Source organism: Berghia stephanieae, chromosome 6 (genome assembly GCF_034508935.2).
Source record: "Berghia stephanieae isolate SIO BIC M18660-M18661 chromosome 6, UCSD_Bste_1.3, whole genome shotgun sequence".
NCBI classification, from domain to species: Eukaryota; Metazoa; Mollusca; class Gastropoda; order Nudibranchia; family Aeolidiidae; genus Berghia; species Berghia stephanieae.
Genome location: NC_088365.1, coordinates 42,846,786 through 42,869,056, shown reverse-complemented (window position 1 = coordinate 42,869,056; position 22,271 = coordinate 42,846,786). Strand labels below are relative to the sequence as shown.

Genomic DNA, 22,271 nt, shown 5'->3' with positions numbered 1-22,271 from the left:
TAAAATCAAAACTAGATGTGTTCTTGTGCGGTACTATCATACTGGCACTTGATTTTTAAAAATTATTTTTAGTTTTGTTAAATGACATTCAAGCAATGTTTACGACCAAAACAATGATAATATACACTGGAGAGTGAAAACGTAACTGGTATACCCTTTTTTAAACATGAGAAATACACATTCTAATGTTGTTGAGACGTGTCATCTCTCAGGCACTGGTACGTGCATCTCACTTTTACGTATTCACAGATCTCACCACACCCCTTTTTTCTGCCATCTTGAAACCCCCAGAATAACAACATAACTTTCCAGTTCCAGGTGATGTCATTATCCAGGGGTTGCACTGTATACAATATCTTGCTCAGAAACAAAATAATCTTGGCAAAAGAGGAGAAAAAAGAAAAGAACTCATTAAGAAATAACAATATAATGAGAGACAAAAATAAATAAATAATCTCGATCGGAAACACAGAACATATGATGAGAGGGAAAAAAATATTTTTATTTTTTAGTAAAAAACAAAAACAAAAAGAAGAAAATGAGGGAACTGTTTCGAACCACTGCAGCAGAAAGAATATAATGAAAGGTGGTCTAACCCATTGAGCTGTCTGTCCACACAGACAAATGCATAACATAACGTTCATATATGTGCTGGATATTTTTCCACCAGTTTTGCTTCATTGTTTTGACGATTATTTCCATCTCTGATTCGGATATGCAGTGATGCCAAAACTCCGGTTTCACTGGAAAAAACTCCGGTCTGGAGCAAAATATTCCGGGCTCCGGGCAACTTCCGTCAAATTCCGGTGAGGTCAATTTGTTCCAAGGATAACCCCCCCCCCCCCCCCCTTTTCCAACCACCACATCATCATCATTGCCATTAGTATTACAACCATCATCACTACCATTACTACTGCATCCACCACCACATCATCATCACTACCACTACAACCACCACGTCATCATCACTACCACAACTACTACTGCAACCACCACCACCATCATTACTTCCACTACCACCATCACCATTACAACCACCACCACCACATCATCATCACTACCACTACTACTACAACCACCACCACCACATAATCATCACTACCACTACTACTACAACCACCACCACCACCACCACATCATCATCACTACCACCACTACTACAACCACCACAACCACATCTTCATCACTACTACTACGGCAACCACCACCACCACATCATCATCACTACAACTACCACTACCACATCATCATCACTGCCACTACTACTACAGCCACCAGCATCACATCATCACTACTACTACAACCACCACCACCACCACCACAGCATCACTACCACAACTACGACAACCACCACCACCACATCATCATTACCACTACTACTACAACTAACCATCATCACTACCACTACTACTGCAACCACCACCACCACATCATCATCACTGCAACTACCACTACTACTACAACCACCAGTACCACATCATCACTACCACAACTACTACAACCACCACCACCACATCATCATTACCACTACTACTACAACCACCACCACCACCACCACAGCATCACTACCACAACTACGACAACCACCACCACCACATCATCATTACCACTACTACTACAACTAACCATCATCACTACCACTACTACTGCAACCACCACCACCACATCATCATCACTGCAACTACCACTACTACTACAACCACCAGTACCACATCATCACTACCACAACTACTACAACCACCACCACCACATCATCATTACCACTACTACTGCAACCACCACCACCACATCATCATTACCACTACTGATACAACAACCATCACCACATCACCATCACTACCTCTAATAATACTACAACCACCACCACATCATCATCATCACTACCACTACTACTACAACCACCACTACCTCATCATCACTACCATTTGTACTAAAACCACCACCACACCATCATCATCACTACCACCACTACTACTACAACCACCACTACCACAACAACATCACTACCATTTGTACTACAACCGCCATCACAAACACATCATCATCACTAACACTACTACTACAACCACCACAGCCAGATCGTCATCACTACCACAACTACTACTACTACTATACTACTACTGCTACAACCACCACCACCACATCATCATCACTACCACCACTACTACAACCACCACAACCACATCGTCAACACTACTACTACGGCAACCACCACCACCACATCATCATCACTGCAACTACCACTACCACATCATCATCACTACCACTACTACTACAACCACCAGCATCACATCATCATTACCACTACTACTACAACCATCATCACTACCACTACTACTACAACCACCAACACATCATCATCATCACTACCTCCACTACTACTACAACCACCACTACCACATCATCATCTCTACCATTTGTACTACAACCGCCATCACAACCACATCATCATCACTACAACTACAAACACCACAACCTCATCGTCATCACTACCACAACTACTACTACTACTACTACTACTACTACTACTACTACTACTACTACTACTACTACTACTACTACTACTACTACTACTACCACCATACTACTACTGCTACAACCACTACTACTACTACTACTACTACTACTACTACTACTACTACTACTACTATTACTACTACTATTACTACTACTACAACCTCCACTACAACATCATCATCATCACTACCAGTACTACTACAATCACCTGCACCACAACATTATCAAGACCACTACTGCTACAATACAACCACCACCACCACATCATCACTAAAACCACCACCACCTCCACATCATCATTACTACTACTACTACTACATTACTACTACTACTACTACAACCACCACCACATCATCATCACTACCACCACTACTACAACCACTACCACATTATCATCACGACCACAACTACTACAACCACTATACCACCACCACATCATCATCACTACCACTACTACTTCAAACACCACCACCACCATATCATCATCACTACTAACACTACTACTACTACTACTACTACTACTACTACCACCACCACCACCACATCATCATCACTACCACTATTACTACAACTACTAACACCACATCATCCTCACTACCACCAATACTACAATCTCTACCATTAGGTTTTGGCATTTTACTTCATTTAAAATAGGAAAGTTTGGGATTGTATTTGGCAATGTGTTTATGTATCATAGTATAATTCTAATCCGTTATCTATTTAGAACTATACAATATGTAAACGCAATGCCAAATACCATTCCAATTCCTTTTTCTTGTGTGCGGAAATTCCTCTTTCGGCATTGAAATTCCTACGAGTGGTGTCTGAAACTCCTGTGAGCCAAATTTAAAGTTGGCGTCTTTGGGATATGTTGTTGAATCTAGTTTAGTGGAAGTGTTATAATAAATTATCATTTTGAATGAGGAAGACAGGAAAATAGTATGTGTGTTCGGTAGAGCCTAGGATTCGTCCACGAAATAAACAAATCCCAGACTATCATCGATATCCACAAAATAGTATAGAATGAACAAATTATCAAAACAAAGAAGATCAATAAAGTTAACAAGTAGGTGGGTAGTGAATTTTTTTTAATGGTTGATAGACTATAAAAACCAATTTATGATTAACAAGTTTCTAGCTGGCTGAAAAAGAAAAAGGTGGAATTGCCAGATTGATGTTTTCAGTTCAAAATGCTAAAAACTTACATTTCATTGATGCCATTTGCTATTTTAAAAAAGCTGGATTTGGCATTTGAGTACTATTTACTTTCATGTTGTGTTAAATAGCACTTGATATTAACTGATTTGTGTGCATCACTAAAGTTTTCGTATTCTCAAAATTGCGGAAATAATATTTAAGCCCCCTTTTCCTTATTCGCAGCTGCATCTGTAAATAAGAAATTCACTTATTGGCAGACTTGTCTTTTAGGAGAACTATCACTTCAACATATTCTTTTGTGCTTAAGTTTTCTCTTTCTTCTAATAAAAGCATTCTCTCACTGATATGTCATAATTGCTGGAAAATTGATGGTGGCAATTGTCCATTTGTTGTAGTATTATTAGCAATAGTCCAGTTGTAGTAGTGTTATCAGCAATTGTCCAGTTGTAGTAGTATAATCAGCAATTGCCCAGTTGTCGTAGTATAATCATCAATTGCGCAGTTGTAGTAGTGTAATCAGCAATTGCCCAGTTGTCCAGTTGCAGTAGTATAATCAGCAATTGTCCAGTTGTAAGTAGTGTAATCAGCAATTGTCCAGTTGTAGTAGTATAATCAGCGATTGCCCAGTTGTAATAGTATAATCAGCGATTGCCCAGTTGTAGTACCGTATAATCAGCATTAACCTAGTATGGGACTGACAAGTTGCAATCTGTCTCATCTTCCTGATAATCCATAATTATTCCTAAACTGACCATTGCTAATCTTGAATGACAATTATTCACTATCTTTTACTTTTTATTTTTATTTTTACTTTCATTTACACCACAGGTTGTGACAGACCAAGTTGTAAAGTTCATTGATGGGTCTATTGAAGCAATCCATTTACAAGCAGGGGCTGATGGAGCCTACACTCAAGAACAGAGAGTAATTCTCAAGTAAGGGAACATAAAATTCATTTTTAGGTCGGATGGCCGCTGGTTGGTCGATTAAGTCAGATTTTGGTCGGATAACGGATCTGTATGTCGGATAAATCAAAATTTCGTTGGTAAAATTTATGCTGGTCGGCAGTTGCAAATACCAGATCAGAGCAAATATCAGAGCGTATGAGTTATAAGCCTGTTAACATTGAAAATGCTTGCTTTGCCTGAAGTATAAAACAATTTTGAGTAAAACTCTATCATATAATAGCCATTCCTAAAACATGAAACACTCAACAGATAATGGTGCCTCTATCTATGAGTCGTTTTGGTTTAGCAGCACATGTATTGGTTTGCATTATTGCAGGGATAAGGGATGAAGGGAGTTGACATGTGAGGATGAAACAAACAATGACGTAGTACATGGGAGTGTCATGAGGATGCTGGTGCTTGTCATGCAGATGTTGAGACAAACAATGACGTAGTACATGGGAGTGTCATGAGGATGCTGGTGCTTGTCATGCAGGTGTTTTTAACCCCTTAATAGCGACGCAAATTTTTTTGTTTCATCTATATTGTTTTTAATGGAGAATAAACAGTTTTTACCAAGAGAGCCATAAGAATATCACGACTCGGACTTCATTTATCTATAATTGCATTGCAGTTATTTGTCTTTTGATGAAAACGGTGATCTGGTGTTTGGTCAAAATAAGATCGAATTACGTCTTTAAAGGGTTACATTGTTTATGCGTTTTATTCTTCTTTTAAAAATTTTTTAAATATTGGCAAGCGAGGTAGGAATGTCGAAGGATGCTGGACAGTGCGTGTTGGTGCAATTAACCCTTTACCAGTGACACTGATTTTTTGTTTTCAATTAATAGTTTCCCTTTATATTATTTTTAATTCACAAATAATCATTTCCACCATGAGAGCAGTATTAATATCGCGACTTGGGCTTCAATCAAACTTAATTGCATTGCCGTTGCTGTCTTGTGATGAAAACGGTTAGATCAAAGTAAGATTGAAATTCGGCTTTGAAAGATTAAGTTGGGTTTTTTGGGGGTTTTTTTTAAACCTGGCTTCGCTTGGGGTTTTTTTTTTTTGGGGGGGGGGGGGGGTTGTTTTGGTTTTTTACTGTCTGGCAAGCAGATTGCTGTACACACATGCACACATAACACAAGCCATCTAGGTCACAAAACTAGACATCTAGCAAACAAGATTGAGAGACATTCCCATAAAAGAACAATTCTTGCTACAGCTCTACCATACACCAGTCAAAGGATTGATAGGTACTTTAATAAAAATGGCCAACTTGACCAATGTCCAGACTTGAAGAAAATAATAAATTTTTTATTGTTATGATCTCATTGCAATGCAGATGTGGAAAGCTGATTTTTGGTCAACGAGAAGATCACAATAGAAAACCTTGTTGAAGAGTCATTGATTGCAAGACACTTTACTTGCCAATTCATTAATGGAGAGAAAGTTTCTGAGGTGGTGACATCCCATGACCTTCTGAAATCATGCAGCAAAGAATGGCTTGGGTATTCCAATGCCCTGAAAGAGAAGAAAGAGAGCAAGGATATTCTGGAAAAAGAGGCCGCCAGAAAAAGAAAATAATAGGGTGAAGTGATGCAGCTAAAGACCAGAAAAAAAAAAGATACTTCAATATGACATAGATAATCTGATCTAAACTGCAAATGACTTTGATGAAAAAGCCGAAAAGTCATCCTCAACAATGTCACATGATCTTTTGGTCAGGAGCAATGCACATAGGATAGGCTGAAAATGTAGAATAAGGATGTTGCTTCAGAAATAGCAAGGAAAGAAAAGTAGTTAGACTAGAAGCCTAGTCTGCCATTGTGTATATAAATTAATAAAATCTAAAAACTGATTTTGTAAATAGAATAGAATATTTTAATGTTTGTCTGTGTATAATGTAGTGAAGGTATGCCCAATATCTTTCTTAATATGAGTAACCAAAATTGCTGAGCTACTTGGCATAGTCTGTCTCGTGCTATGGTGTCCTGAATTGTCCTTGCTTTGGAATTCCCTCAAATGTTAAGATTGATAGTAATATAAGTAAATGTCTGGAATTTACTTCTTCGTGCCATTTTGTAGTGTCCAATTGCTATAAATTGTAGTAGGATTTTTGCTTGGGCTGGTAGTACTTTTTGATGTCTTTGATACCTGGAGTCTGTCATTGACGAACATTTTGAGCTTGGTAAGAGTTTATATATTTCTTCCTAAGTTTTCAATGAATATTAGAAAAGCAGAGCAGTCCAAGGACAGTTCCTCGAGGTACCCCCAGCTACTTGAGGCATTTCTTAGCAATGACTATCCCGCACAAATATTTGGGCCTCTTTTTCGCTCACGAAGTGCCCGAATTCGCGTCAAAATATGGGACGAAGCTGTTTCGTATACGCTATTTTTAAAAATTAATTACAACGCTGTTTATCGATGAATATGACTGAAAGTTGGCACACAGTTAGAAAAAAGGTCATTTTAGATTATGTCAAGCGACAAAACTCGTGCGATTACCAGAAGACCGTTAAAAATAGATTTTTACTCTTTGGAGTAAAATATTTCTAAAACCACCGGGCGTGGAGGTTTTGTCGCTGACAAGGTAATACATGAACATTTCTTCTTTTTGGTTGTAAAATTTCATATGAATATGACGAGTACTTTTCCCGTATTTTACAAAACACCATCCTAATTTGCTCTTCAAGTTTCAATCTTTTAATCCACTTATTACGCAAGATACAACCAAAGGTAAAAAAAAAATGCCGAAAAAGCGTCCCATATTTTCGCGTTTTTTTCCTCTCTGCGGGTCATCCAAATAAATGACACCTTTGAAACTGCATAACTTGTTTATTTATGAATGGATTTTCAATATTCAAAAACATTTTTACTCAGTGGAGATAGGGCTTTGATTCTATACAAAAATTTTCCTCAAAAAGAGAAAAAAACATTTTTCATAGTCATTGCTACATTTCTTACTTCTGTGTCCAACCAGGACTACTTCCTACTACTTCAAATATAACTTGATCGGGGTTGGCTTTTTTTGTTTTCGTTTTAATTTTTAATAGAATTGGGGCATAGTGCTTAAATAGTTAAAGTAAAGGCAAAGAATCTGAAGTTTTAAAGATTCTTTTTTCCCTGAATGGGGATATGTCCCCTACTTAGTGCTGGTAGAAAGTATTTTGCATAGATCAGCATCCTGTTCAAGGGGTGCCTATAAACTATTTCAGATTCATATGAAAGAGATGATTAACAAACATTGGAATACAAGTAATTAGTATAATACTTTGGTTTGATGGCCTTTAATCTCTGAAGAATTGACGGAATTACTTCATTAATATTCTGTCATGATGTTTTAGATTTGCCAAAAAGATTGAGACTTGGGACTTTTGGTTTAGATTTTACAAATGTTATATTTTTGGACAAGACGTCATCTGATTTTTTTTTTTCAACAATTTCTTACTTGCTTTTCAATTACAGGAAATTGATGAAGCATCGCAGTGATGTAATCAAACGAGCTACAATTCGAGAGAAGAGCCCCAAGGGTGGAGGTGGAAAAAGGAGACCAGCCCCAGCACCCCCTATTGATAAGAGTTCTAGTGTTGATGATCATCGTGCAACAGGGGAGCGGCCATCAAATCTAGCTATTGTCGGTCGAAGTGCAACTATTTCAACACCAACCTCATCCAATGCCAAAAATTCTGAGCCAGAAACATCTTTTAATAGTTCTAAAAACCACAGCAAGGCTGAAAGGGCACAAAATGCTGGTTGCAATTCCAAATCTTTGCATAGATCTTCTATTGTATCTGACACTGTAACCACTTCTGATATTGATAAAGGTCATTGTGGTATAGAAGATGTCAGAAAAAGTCGAAGTGTTACGAGTAGTATAGGCCAAGCTCCTTCCATTGTTTCTTCAACATCCAGTATTTCCACTGACATTGATGTTGATGCTTCAACTTCCAGTGAAACCTCCGGTGATATGAAATGCAACAACGAAGTTATGAAATCAAAATCAAATTCTATTGCAGTAGACTCTATCACTGCTAATGACAATACTACTGAAACTTCATCCTCTGATGCTAAACCCTGTGAAAATTTATATAGCGCTGGCAGCTCCTCAGATCAATTTAATAAACAAAATGAAACAGGCTCAGGATTGAATGGAAAGGAAAACAATGATTCCCTGGATATCAAGTCAATTGCTTCATCTGATGGTAAGACATCGACACCATTAGACGCTTCTGACTTACCACTAGACAGAGAGGAAGGTTTCAATTTCAACGGTGCTCATAGTGCTGATCTTGATCAATATGACCTTCCACCCCCACCACCTGATTTACAGTCAGGATGTGCAGCAGATGGTTCTGATGGGGATGGTGAAGGGTATTTTAGCTCATATGCCTTTCCACCAGCACCTGATGATGAAGGTGGTGCAATGATAGAAGATGAAAGAGATGATGGTGGACTAGGGAGGAGCACAGTATTGATGGGGGAGGAAAGCGATGAATCAGACAGTCTTGATATTCCAGCTGCCAAGGCAATGGGAGAATGTAGCTGTGATGACAACCCATCAAAGTTTGATCTTGAAGGCCAGTTTCCCTCAAGGTAGGCTGATTTGTTTGATTGATCAAAGAAAAGGACAATTTATGAGTTGATTGTCTCAGTTTACTTATATAGTTTCAATATTATGAGGTAAGATAATTTTTAATACGTTTTGATGATAATGGGACAAAAAAAAATTGTTGGACTGTAGTGCTAGAATAAAATGGAAAATAGTTGTGAATTATTTTTAACACAATTTTGTATAAAACTCAGCAAATTATGCCTTCTCCCATACCATTTTCTAGTTTTGTAAATTTTGGACATTTTATGGTTGATACCAAATTAGATGCATTCTTGTCTCTTAGATGATCTCTATTTTGATTGGCTTTAATATATCTTTTTAGACGTTCAAGTCCATAAAATGCAAAAGGTGTGTCCATCACTGCAAATTTTATACATAGCATTTAAATATATCACTTCACACGAATCCCTCCAACTAGTCATTCAATCCTCCCAGTGCTCTTGTATATGGGGAAAATGGTGTTGAAATGATTTGGGGTCTTCACTGTCTATAACGTCATGTGGTGGTTTGTTCCATTCACTTATTGTTCACTGAGGGAAAGAAATATGATTATTCTACACAAAAATTGCCTTTGTCCAACTGTAATCATGCATTTACTAAATGTAGTTTCACATTATTTTTTACTTAATCACAAATGTGTTATACCAAATGGCTATAGTACTTGCATGGTTAGAACATGAATGATTATCAGTGTCCAACTTAACAATGGGATCTCCAATTTATATACATACACTTGGTGTTGAGGTATTGTTGTTGGATGCAGACAATATGATATTTTATATGTCATAAAGTTGTTTATGGATATGATTAACATCCTTTCATGAAGGTAGATTTTGTGTTGTATGCTTTTTTTTTTTGGAGGGGGGGGGGATGTTTTTATAAGTCGTGTGACTGAACACTATAATCATCCGTGAAGAACAATATGCTATTTGGAACCTTTGACTTGTTTACAATTTGAGAACAGACAAAGGAGCATTATGTCCTACAAGTTAAACATATGTAGAATCCCAAGAATCATTCACCCTGCACTTGTGGCTTATAATTATTCAAAAAATTAATACACAGATATGATTTAGATGGTGGCAAGATAGTTGTGGGCTCGTCTGATGTGGTAGTGGTTTAGTACAGTATTATTAATTGAGCAATTTAATAGCTTTTCATATCATATTCATCATCACATTTTGTCCATCAATTTTTCATCCATCTCTTTGATTTCATGCATATTTTATCTATCATCTCATCTTCATACTTAATAATACCTTTGTTAAGTTTTATGATAATCATTTTTGTTCTCATATTTCTAATTTACATGACACACACTGACCCCTGTGATTTGTTAAAGTGGTTTACAGGTTGAATGGAAGTCATTCACATTGGATTATGATTTCTGCTCAGGATAAGCGATTAGTTATAGTAAAATGACAATAAATAAATGAAAAATATCAAATTAAATACCCAAAGTTTTGTGAAAAATATAATTTATGTGACATGGAATTGTCCATCTCATTTACCATATCAGGAAGATCATATTTCACTTTTTTTTTTCCTCCATGGTCATGTCTTTCATTTATCTCATGGCCTCTTGGAGGTGAACAATGAAAACTTTAAACTTTCATTTTAAACAGTGGCTCTCTACAGTTTCCAAAGGGAAGACAACTGGATTTGGGGAAGGGAAAGAAAAGAGATATCGAAACAATTCACAAGGCCCTAGCATCATCTGTTATTTTGTCTCCTCCGTCATCGTCACCATCAATAGATATAGACCAACGTGAGAAAGAATTGAAGAGATTGGAGCTGTTACAGGCTTATCTTGGGGTCACAGTGACCCATGCTGATTGTGAGGAGATGATAGGCCAGGTAAGTTTCTTTGATGATTGGGTTTTAGAGGTCATTGAAATAGGAAATTGTTTTAATCATCGCTGTTTTTGCTAGTTTTGACAGAATATATTTATTCAAACACTTATTCATTTTCAACATGTGAAATACTTGTAATATTTGAATTTTTATAAAAGCGTCATCTTCTTATCTTTTGAATTGTAATGTTTCGAGACTTTATTTAGAGAGGACTTCTATGATTAAGTACGTGTTTTTGCGATCTTGGAAAAAATGACATAAAGAATAGTGATATTCTATAATTATGTCTCTTTAAATTTGTATATAAGTGAATGCAAGTATGTTTGTTTTTATCTTATTTTGCTGCCTTTTATTTATTTGATATTTGTTGTGGTAATAAAATACCGTTGACATCATGTTTTCCTATTAAATTGCATTTTGTACAGGGAGGAAGTCGGTGCATATATTTTTGTATTGTCTCAAACTGGATGTAGAAGTCACTGGTACTAATAGAAGATGACTCATCATATTTCATCCTGTATATATTAATTACCCAAGCTACAGTTGTAGCAATAGCCATTAAACATTCAAACAGACAAATATACTGCCAAAACAGCTCTTATATATAAGATGAGAGGGGACAATATCCACAAGGGAAACCATCTTGCCATTAAATATTATTATAGTTTCTAGTCATCAAATTTACATTTTCTAGATTTTTGAGGGTACCCTTTCGGCAGGGATCCTGTACCTGTGTTGGAGCGAACTGTAAAAAAAAAAACCTTTACCTTTTATGCAGAACAATTTCGACTAAATATGCTCAAAGGGCTTCACAGGGGGTCCTCAGTAAACAGCAACACATCGATATAGAATAAGACATGACATCTTGTTGGGCTCAGCTACAAAAATATATTTTTTCGACAGAGACAATGTTGTTAATGTCCAGCTACTCATTCTATACCTCAGTACAGTGAAAGAGTGTGAGTAAAAAGTCTTTTCCAAGGACTCAACTTTACACCACCAAGACTAAAATCAGGGACTTATATTTTTGGAAAAAAAGATAGACTTTTCTTATCTCTTGACCTCCTGGTAGCCGGCTACCTAATCCAATGTATGAGTACTCCGCAGTGTTTGAATATTTATGATCCGGTGTTGTGCTTGAATATTACAGTTGTCATCAACTGATGTCAAATGTATGGCAAAAGTTATGTTTGGTTGTAAAATTATTCCGTCTTTCAGTCTTGTTCAAGAAAAGGAGTTGCCTGCTGATTCATGTAGTATCAATTTTCAAAATGCTCGCTCTGTAAAAATCAGAGAAAAATTTTATTTTGATAATTTTTTGCCTCTTTTTCTCTTTTGTTCAGAAGTATTCTGAATACTGTGTAGGTGGCGGTATCTTACTAAAGAATTCATCCATGGAGCCAGCAACTAAAATCTCATGGGAAATCACGCCATTATTCTCAGTCTAGACATTGGGATAGATTGATAAGCCACACAGATCGACTTAGTCTAGACATTGGGATAGATTGATAAAGCCACACAGATAGTTTTAGTCTAAAGTCTAAACATTGGGATATATTGATAAAGCCACACAGATAGACTTAGACATTGGGGTAGATTGATATAGCCACACAGATAGACTTAGTCTAGACATTGGAATAGATTGATAAAGCCACATTGATACTATCTGTCTAGACATTGGGATAGATCGATAAAGCCATACAGATAGTCTCAGTCTTGACATTGGGATAGATTGATAAAGCCACAGAGATAGCCTTAGTTTAGACATTGAAATAGATTAATAAAGCCACACAGATGGTATCTGGTTAGACATTGGGATAGATTACTTTTGAAATCGCTGTCTGTTCCCTGTTTAAAATAGTCTTCTTTGACTTTGTTAGGTGCATTGATAGCAAGTGAAGGAAAACTCTGCATTTAAATTAAGACTTTTGAATATCTTATCATATTCCTATTTTCTCTCGCTGGAATGACTAAAAAGTGTAGCATGTCAAAGTAGAACATCTTTCACCTGATTGTGGTGAGAGACTATGAGTAAATAACCTTTTCCAAAGACTCAACTTTGTGCAACCCACAATGGGATTTGAACCAGGGACCTATAGATATGAAAGCAAGTATACCACTAAACTGCAAAGCTGCACTTCAAAACAAACAAAGCATAACATCAATTTCTGTAATATATTAATGTGTTGTTTTTTGGGAGTTTTTTTTGTTTTGTTTATTTTAATATTTTATTTTGTTTTTGTTATGTTTTTTTCGCATTGTGCTAGTTTCGTCATGTCAGCCAATTAAGTCATGAAGAGAGTCACTGGGCCCTCCTGTCTGCCATGAGTCTCCTTGCCGACAGCCTACCACACATAAAGCCTTCCCTAGAGATTCTTGCCCATCGATTCAAAATGGCAAACCAGGTAAGCTTGTCATGTAGCTGACCTCAGCTGACAACATTATCAGGGGGAATGAAGGTCAGTTCTCATTGTATTCCAGGTCTCGTTGAAAGCAAGGTGGTGCTACTTACATGGATAGACTATTGCAATGGTCTTTTCTCTCATACATAAGCCATGATAAAATCTTGCGCCTGCAAGTCATACAGAATAGTGCAGCTAAATTAGTGACAAGACAAAAGAGAATGGCACACTCCCTGCCTATTCTGTATGAGCTGCACTAGCTGCCTGTCAAGGAAAGAATCATTTTTAAGATTGCTCTGTTTGGATTTTAGAAGCCTAACTGATGAACCTGACTACATTAAAAGCATGTTAGAAATATATGTACCAAATAGGAAATTACGATGCTCGACTGACAAAACGAAGCTTAGAAATAATTATAATTAAAAATTGTATGGCCCCTTCTGTGGAATGACTTGCCCAGAAGCATAAGAGAAGCAACATCTATTGATGGTTTAAAATAATTGTTAAAACACTACCTTTTTACCGTTACATTTTCATGATATTGATACAATATTATAGACACTGCTGCTATTGATATCATTGTGGTATTCGTTTTATATATGTAAATTTTATATATTTATTTGTAATGTGCATTGAGCATCACACAGTGATGAAAATATGTGATATAGATGCCATGTATTATTATTATTATTATTATTATTATTATTATTATTATTAATTTTTTAAAATTTTTATATAAACTGAGATTTTCTTTGTACCTAGTTCATTCCAAGTCCCATTTTCAGCCATGCCTTGTTCTAATGTTTGAGGTTTTCATTGATGAATAGAAATCTGCAATGAAGTGGCATGGAAATATTTAACTTGGATGTCAGTGCTTTGATGCCTAAAATTTGTTTACCTCTTTCTTTATACACATACAAAAAAAAAGAGAGGGACACGTTTTCTATTAATTTCAGGTGAATTTGCCATATTTTCAGTCCTATAAACCCGTCATGTGGATGAAACTAGTTGCAGGACTCCCTTATGGGCGTGGAAGGTCTTTTGCCATTTGGATGGCTTGACCTCAACCTAACTTTTTCTTGATATTTCTATAATAATATCTTCCAGTGGGAACTTGTCAGCTTCCCAACGAAAACAACAATTTTTTGAGATGATAATTTTTTTTTTCTTTTTTATTGCTTTTCTTTTTTTTTTCTTTTTTATTGCTTTTCTTTTTTTTTTTTAATGCTGACTCAGCCAATCTTAGAAATTTTCTTTCATTATTTACATAAAGTAACTCAAGCTCCTGACTGTATTATTGCTTTGTCTATTTTTCTGATTCTTATGAATGTCCTCTGTAATGTATATGATTTTATACCATCCAGTGTCCAAGTACAGGGAGAGACTACCAGTGTGAAGATGCTGCCACACTGGAGGGGCTTGTCGGGCAGCTGGATTCTGTCATGAATGACTCTCAGCAGAGAGGGCATTACTTGGCAGATGATTTGGATGATATTGTTGACATCACTACAACGTTATCAGAAACGCTGGTGGGTGTCATGTGATTTATCAGAGAAAGCATTGAACTTTTTTCATTGTTTTTTTTAATTTACTTTTTTTTTGTCAGTATCTAAGATTAGCTTTATTATTATATTTACAAAGGGCTTTCTGTTTACTTTTAATTGATTTAATATTCCCTATTTCAAAGAAAAGTCTTATTTTAAAGATATAAGCTTACCAAAAGCAAATATGTGAAAATATAACAACATTGTACTTATCATATCAATAGCATTGTCTTTATCAATTCTGTGATAAGCAAGACGAGTTGACCAAGAATTTTTGTTTATATGTTAATTAGAATTTTAACACCTTCTGTTTTTTTTTTATCATTCAATACCCAACAGAGCAAAGCCAAACACTGCGTTAGTGTTGCTGCTATACAAAATGATAACTATGCCATGATTGAAGTTATAGCTCGATACTACCAAATGGTAAGAACACAATTTTAAGGAATGTTATTGCTTTATACCACATGGTTTAATCATTTCAGGCATATTATATAAAATTGATATTAAAAATTGGTTTACGCAATATGATAGCGTAAATTTCTGTTTCTATTTTTTACAACAGGTGCAGAACCTGGAGAAATAATGGCAGTCACCTATTATACTTTTCATAAACCTGTATTTTATTTTTAGATTTGTTGGTATTTCTGTGCTCAATTATAAAAATTTAACATTGGCTATTCAGAACAATGTTGATCCCCAACCCCAATTTTTTTTTTTTTTTTAAAGAATAGATTTGTCTTTTGTTAGCACAAATGCCGTTATTGAAAATGAACAAATAGTCCATAGAAAGAAGGCGAGGAAGTAAAAACTTGTTAAAACCCCTTTTCTACAGTTGTAAATGTATTTAAACATTTGAGTCTATTATTGGATATTGGAGACGTGATTGATTGGCATTCTAGTGTAATGTAAAATAGTCTGACAGCTGTATAGGAATAAGGAGAGTCTTATGAAAAGTAATGTGACGTTCGTTATTTATTGTCTTTTGCCTTTATCGCTTTTTCTTATTTACTTGCTGCTGTTTTACCCTATGGTCTAAATGTTGGTTTCATATTGCAAAACATTGCAATATTTACTTTTGTTCATTGTTCATATAGTTTCAGTCTGTTTTTCTCAGAGACAGATGGACAGATAAATATACTTGCATTTATTAGTATAGATTTCTGGAAGCCTTTATAGTAGTATTATTAGCCAAAGTAATTGGTATAGACAATCCATCATTTTTTTATCATTATTTCTGACCAGGGGATCTTAGTGGATGCATTTTTCTAAATATTTATTTTCTCAATTTCCAGGAGACTCGATGGTTAATCCACTCCTGCCTGCTACAACTAGTTGAGACTATCTGCCACCTTCATCCCCAAGCTATTACAGAATTTCTTTACTCCCAACTACCACTGGAGCTTGTGGCAGAGATGCAGCAACACAGCAATGGTTAGTGGGTCAACTTCCAATTAAAAAACCATCTAAAATATGTATCAGGCCTGACAACTCCCCTATTCTATTGGTAAATTCCTGACATTTGTTCTCTACTGATTTCCCTAATTACAAACTTTTTTCCCTGATTTTGATAGCATTTTATAATTCTATTTTTTTTTTTAAATCATCATTATCGCCACCACCATCACCACTACTATCTTCATTATCATCATCACCACCACCTCTTCAAATATTCATTTAAGTCCCAGATTTGCCCATAAATTTTTGCCAATTATGTCTGAAAAGTTGGCAGGTCAGATATATAAATAACTTTTCGTAACATTGCATCAAATTATTACTTTTCACTCCTACAATGCTGTTTCACACTTATTTAGTGCAATCTTCGGGGAGTATAATGTCGTTCCTGTTGTTATTATATGTTTCTGGGTGTGTTTGTGTGTGTGTTTATATCTATATATATGAGTGTTGGTGGGTACTTGTAGGTATGAGAGTGCTCGATAATTTAGGTTAGAGCATATAAAAATAAATGAATTCATTCATGTATTTTTAGCCGAAACGATCGTTTCCATGTCCTCCATTTCATATATATATCTTTGTTATAAAATTACAATGATTCTTTTTTTGTGTGTGTGTGTGTGTGTCTTCAATATGTTTTTAGATGACATCCGGTTTTTACAAGTGGCCAGATCCCTTGGCATTGTGTTCATGAGAGGAAAGGCTTCACCTCACAAACTGACAAGTATGTTTATTTCAAAAGCTTTGGTGATCAAGCAAAAAAAAATTCTTTAGGGTTTTCCCCTGGAGTCAGATCTTGATTACTCTTGTGGCATCATCTGATGGACACACCTCCAGTGTATGGATCAGTAATCAGTCATGGAATCGACTACACTCTAGTGGAATTTTTGAAATAACCCACACGTTTCTGAACAGCTGGATAAGACGAGAATGTAAATGTAATGGGAAGATTCTGAAATTAAGCAAATTTGATGAACTTGCCTGAAAAATTAAAATAATAAGTTAAAAGGCTTATAAATTATTTTTTTTATTTAAAAAGAATTTTCTTTTAAAATAATTATCTTAGTTTTCAAAAAAATTATATCTTCCTGAAATGAAATTCAGAACAGCATATTATTAAGTCATGAAAACTTAATATTTCTGATTCATCCTTTTTTTAAGAACAAATACAAAATGCTAAGTTTGGATGATGATAATGATAATAGTAACATAATAATAATAATAATAATGATGATGATGATGATAATAATGATAATAATAATAATTATTATTATTATCATTATTATTATTATTATTATTATTATTATTATTATTACTAATGTTGTTGTAAAAATAATAATATATTTTTCCTTTCAGAAATTCTTTGTACAGATGTGTGGTACATAATAAATATCCAATAAATATTAGCAACCATATTAAAAAGCGTTAATTAGAAAAGATTAAATGAACAGTAATAAAATTAATTGCATATAATATTTAGAATAAATATGAAATTGGGGTAAACTTTGTATATAGACGTTAGATTATGTACATTTTTTTGAGGAATTGTATAGCAATAAGTCTACCGGTGTATAATGAATGTAAAATAATATGGTGTTACAAAAGAATAAATAAATTCCTTAAAGAGCTTCACTCTTCTTCCTCCTATAGTGACCATGGATCTCCATTTCTTCATCTGGCTCCTTGGCATGATTGAAGGGTTCAGCGAACGCTGTCGCCATGATGATGTGGAGATGCTTGTTGCATTAGTGTGTTCTTACCATTTACAACACAAGGACGATCCACAAAACCCTGTGACTGAAGCCCTCAAGATGGCTCAGGGCCATGCTTTGTTAGAGTGTGCTCTTTCCTTTTTATCTAAACACGGTAATTAATTTGTTTTTTTGTTGTTTTTTTTCTATCCTTCAGAGAAAGATTTTGTTACGATTTCTCTTTATGACACCTTTTGAATTAAGCACTAGTTACACTTCTATATCACACTCTAACACTTCATTTACCCAGAAAGACATGAAAATGGATGGTAATCATGAATCTAATTTTGAATTTGAAATTATCACTTTATAGCCGTATTTATTTTGATTACAACTGTTTGTATTTTGTTTACTGTGAATTTTTTAAAAGAGTTTTTGATGGCAATAATTGATATATTGCTTTTTAGTGTATCTCATGAGCATCATACTTGTATCTTGGAACACAAGGGATATCTTTTGTATCTTTTCCTTTCTTTTTCTTTGTGTTTTCTTGAGGGATGTGGGAGGAAGCATCCATCTGTGTGATCTTTCTCATTTTGGTTCTATTTTAACAAGTCAGGTATATTAATTGAGAAATATGTATTTTTAAATCTTAAATAAATTCCGCATGTTGTTTTAAAGTTTATTTCCATTGCCAGATTTCTTTTTTTCAATGTTCAGTTGTATTATTGATGATTTTCCAAATCATTATTTTTGTTAAAGCTTTGTATGGGAATCTGCTTTAAAATTGTAGTTTGATGTTAATGGCAGAATAAATTACTGTCAAGAAACAATAATTAGATGGATAGGCGGCATGTCCTTTGGTAAGGCACCTCAAATTTGAGAAGGAGAAGGAGGGTTCTCAGAATGGATATCTCACATTGCAACAAGGTTGATCATAAAGCAGTTTTCTTTCTTACCCAACGAGGCAGAAGAAGTGGTATAAGCTCAGTACTGCTTACTGTAATATTTATATTCTCTGTTTACTTCCAACACGTCTTTTCTCCAGTGATTTCTTACTGTCATTAATAAAATTGCCTGCTCCATGCATTTTTTCTGAATTCATAATGGTTGGAACATTAGATAATGCTACATAAGTATAACTGCATTTCAAAAAGTTATCCTTCTTTTTCTCTCTCTTTTTTTTAACAGATGATCCAACCCGCCTTCTGAACAGTGGAATCACACCAAAGGTCAATTCTGTTGTGTTGTTGTTAACACATCTGTATGATAGCTCTGATACATCCGACCTTCTCTACACCAATGACGTTGATGCTCTTATCGCAATCTTCCAACAAGTCTTCAGAGATCTGAGTACAAGTGAATTTGTAAGTGTATATGTTGCATTTAGGAGTTTAAAAATTTCAAATAAAATATTAATTTAAAAAAAAAAAAAAAGAATTTGTCTTTCAGAGCCATTAGGCTCATAAACCCGTAGTTTATCCCAGTTTCTATAGCATGGAATGAACAATAGCAATTACTTGCTTTACTTTGGATAGGATGTTAGTCTATTGCAAATTACTTTCCACCAGATCTAACGGACCCACCTATCCAATCTGAGCTTCACCTGGGATTGATTCCACTCCCTTTGCGTTTGAAGTGAGTGCTTTACCAATTTGGAACCCCCTCCCCCTTAAAAAAATATATGAAATTAAGTTTCCTTTATTCATCATCAGGAGAATTTTTTTATTTTGAGTCTATCTCAAGAAAATGCAGAGGTAATCCATGTATTGGCTGCAGTGCCGTGTCAGTGAGCAATAAGGGTTAAGTTTTTTGTTCAAGGGAAAATGAGATGTCAACAGTAGGGCTTGATCTGGGTTCCCCTGATGGAAGTACAATGTCTTATCAATCTCTTCACCCAAAATAAAATATTATTTACCCTTCAAACCATCTATATCAAGAACAAAGGCTTGTTGGAAAAAGACAATGGAAAACTTGATGCAAGACAAATTGCAGACTGCACTGTGTACATCAGTTGTAAAGGATTTCAAAGTAATGATTAAAGGATGTGATCATGCATTTTTGTTAATACAGTGGAATCTGCATAAAGTCAACACTTTTAAAGTCAACTTCTACATAGTCAACACCTGTTGGTGGTCTCAAAGGAACTTGCTTACCGTCAACCAATCTTTTTGGTCTGTCAGTGTTGGCTTATCAGGCTATATAGATAAGTTGCAGGGTGACTTTACACACTTGATTTCTAATTTAAACGTTTCGTCTTATACACAGCACAACGTGTGTGAAATCTGTTTGCAAAACTGTAGCCTAAATTCTTTCCAAATTTTGCTTATTTGATCTTGGCTTTGGACCAAAATCCTTTTTGCTTCAAAGCATGGTTTTTCTTCAAAATACCCTAATGACCTATCGACTCAATTGTTAAATGTCTTCAGTTGGATTGAAAGGATCTTTCATTTTATTCAAAAACAGAAGTGATGATTGTGGGAAATAGAGGGCAGTTGAAGGTGAATGATGGTCTTGAGGTGTTGATTGGGGGTGAAAAGATCAAAGTTTCAAAGACTGTGAAAAATTTGGGTGTCTATTTTGATTCAGAAATGAGAATGTCAGCTCACATTTCTGCTCTCTGTAAATCTTTATACTTTCAATTGAAGAAAATCAGTTCGATCCGTCAGTATATTGCAATTGGAACATGTAAAACATTGGTTGTTTCCTCATTTTTTCGAAACTAGATTATTGTAACTCGCTGCTTGTCAACTTGCCTCAGGCTTCTATTAAACAATTACAACTACTGCAAAACAGTGCAGCAAGATTAGTTTTTGGAAAAAAAAAATTTGATCATGCAACCCCTTTGTTGGCCTCTCTCCACTGGTTGCCCATTGAAAAGCGCACATATTACAAAGCAGCGTGTCTTGTTTATAAGTGTTTGGCTGGTATAGCACCGGCATATCTCACAGATCACGTGGTCATGTGTAAATTTGAAAATTACACTTTAAGATCATGTAATGACCAAACAAAAATTTCAGAAAAAAGATCAAGAACAAAATTTGGTGATAGATCGTTTGCTTGTTTCGGCCCCAAGATTTGGAATGAACTACCACGTGGTCTGAGGGAGTGCAAGTCTTTACCTCCTTTTGAAAAGAATCTCAAGACACATTTTTACTGTATTTGTTTTTCTTGACTCTATATGACTCCTTGATTTGGCTATGAATTATTATTGTTGTTATTGTTTTTTTCACTTAAAATTGATATTTATATTGTAAAGTGCCCAGAGCCTGTGTTTTACACGAGAATGAGCGCTATATAAATGTGTATTATTATTATTATTATTATTATTATTATTATTATTATTATTATTATTATTATTATTATTATTATTATTATTATTCTATAACTCTCATCAACAGCTCCACAAACAGATGCTAAAACTGCTGTACAACTTCTTACGTTGCTACCCAGACACTGTGTCCATCAAATCTAGTGTGTCTTCACGATTAGGACCTTTGCTGCTCGACATGAAAGACAAGCAGGGGCTCTCCATGAAAATTCTAGAACACAATAGACATTTATTTGAGGAGCCATGAGTCAATGGGCAAACTTGGCAACTTGAATGGTTTCTCACATTCTAACACTGAGGTTATGACAATATTGAAATTTTGCCTAAAATTAGAAAGTCAGATTCTTACCAAATAGAAAATGGTGTAAATTTTATGATTTTATATGTTGAAAATATGATTCTTTAATTTGGGGGGGGGGGGGGGGGGGGGGAGGGCAATCGCAGATAATTCTTTTCAAATGGTTGAAGTTGGTCGGCAAATCTGAATGGATGAGATTTTTTTTACACTGGGATTGGTTTTCTTTTAGATTATTAATTTTCTTATAATTTTCACCCGAGTGATATAGGCGATTCACACTGGTGGTATTGCTTCTTGGATAAAAATGGTAGGAGATGATGTCAGGTTAAAGTTAAGGATATTGCCTTGAAGTTACAGACCTTGCTCAGTAATTGTCAGATATATTGTTTACTGTTTACAACATGTGCGCCATTGTAGCAGTTGGATGTGAGAGATTGGTTATTGGACAATGAAACT

At 35.2% G+C, this 22,271-nt stretch overlaps 1 protein-coding gene across 1 annotated transcript in view; it reads left to right on the top strand.

The window, feature by feature from the left end:
• Window positions 1-21,901, top strand: part of LOC144975690 (uncharacterized) — a 26,329-nt gene extending 4,428 nt beyond the window's left edge. The window contains exons 2-12 of the mRNA XM_078919881.1: window positions 4,504-4,610; window positions 8,094-9,221; window positions 10,866-11,097; window positions 13,362-13,499; window positions 14,861-15,025; window positions 15,380-15,466; window positions 16,336-16,474; window positions 17,139-17,219; window positions 18,146-18,361; window positions 19,378-19,553; window positions 21,588-21,901. Coding sequence (XP_078776007.1) covers window positions 4,504-4,610; window positions 8,094-9,221; window positions 10,866-11,097; window positions 13,362-13,499; window positions 14,861-15,025; window positions 15,380-15,466; window positions 16,336-16,474; window positions 17,139-17,219; window positions 18,146-18,361; window positions 19,378-19,553; window positions 21,588-21,764 — 2,646 coding nt within the window. The 3' untranslated portion in view covers window positions 21,765-21,901. The remainder of the gene's footprint in view (window positions 1-4,503; window positions 4,611-8,093; window positions 9,222-10,865; window positions 11,098-13,361; window positions 13,500-14,860; window positions 15,026-15,379; window positions 15,467-16,335; window positions 16,475-17,138; window positions 17,220-18,145; window positions 18,362-19,377; window positions 19,554-21,587) is intronic.
• Window positions 21,902-22,271: the final 370 nt, after the last annotated feature.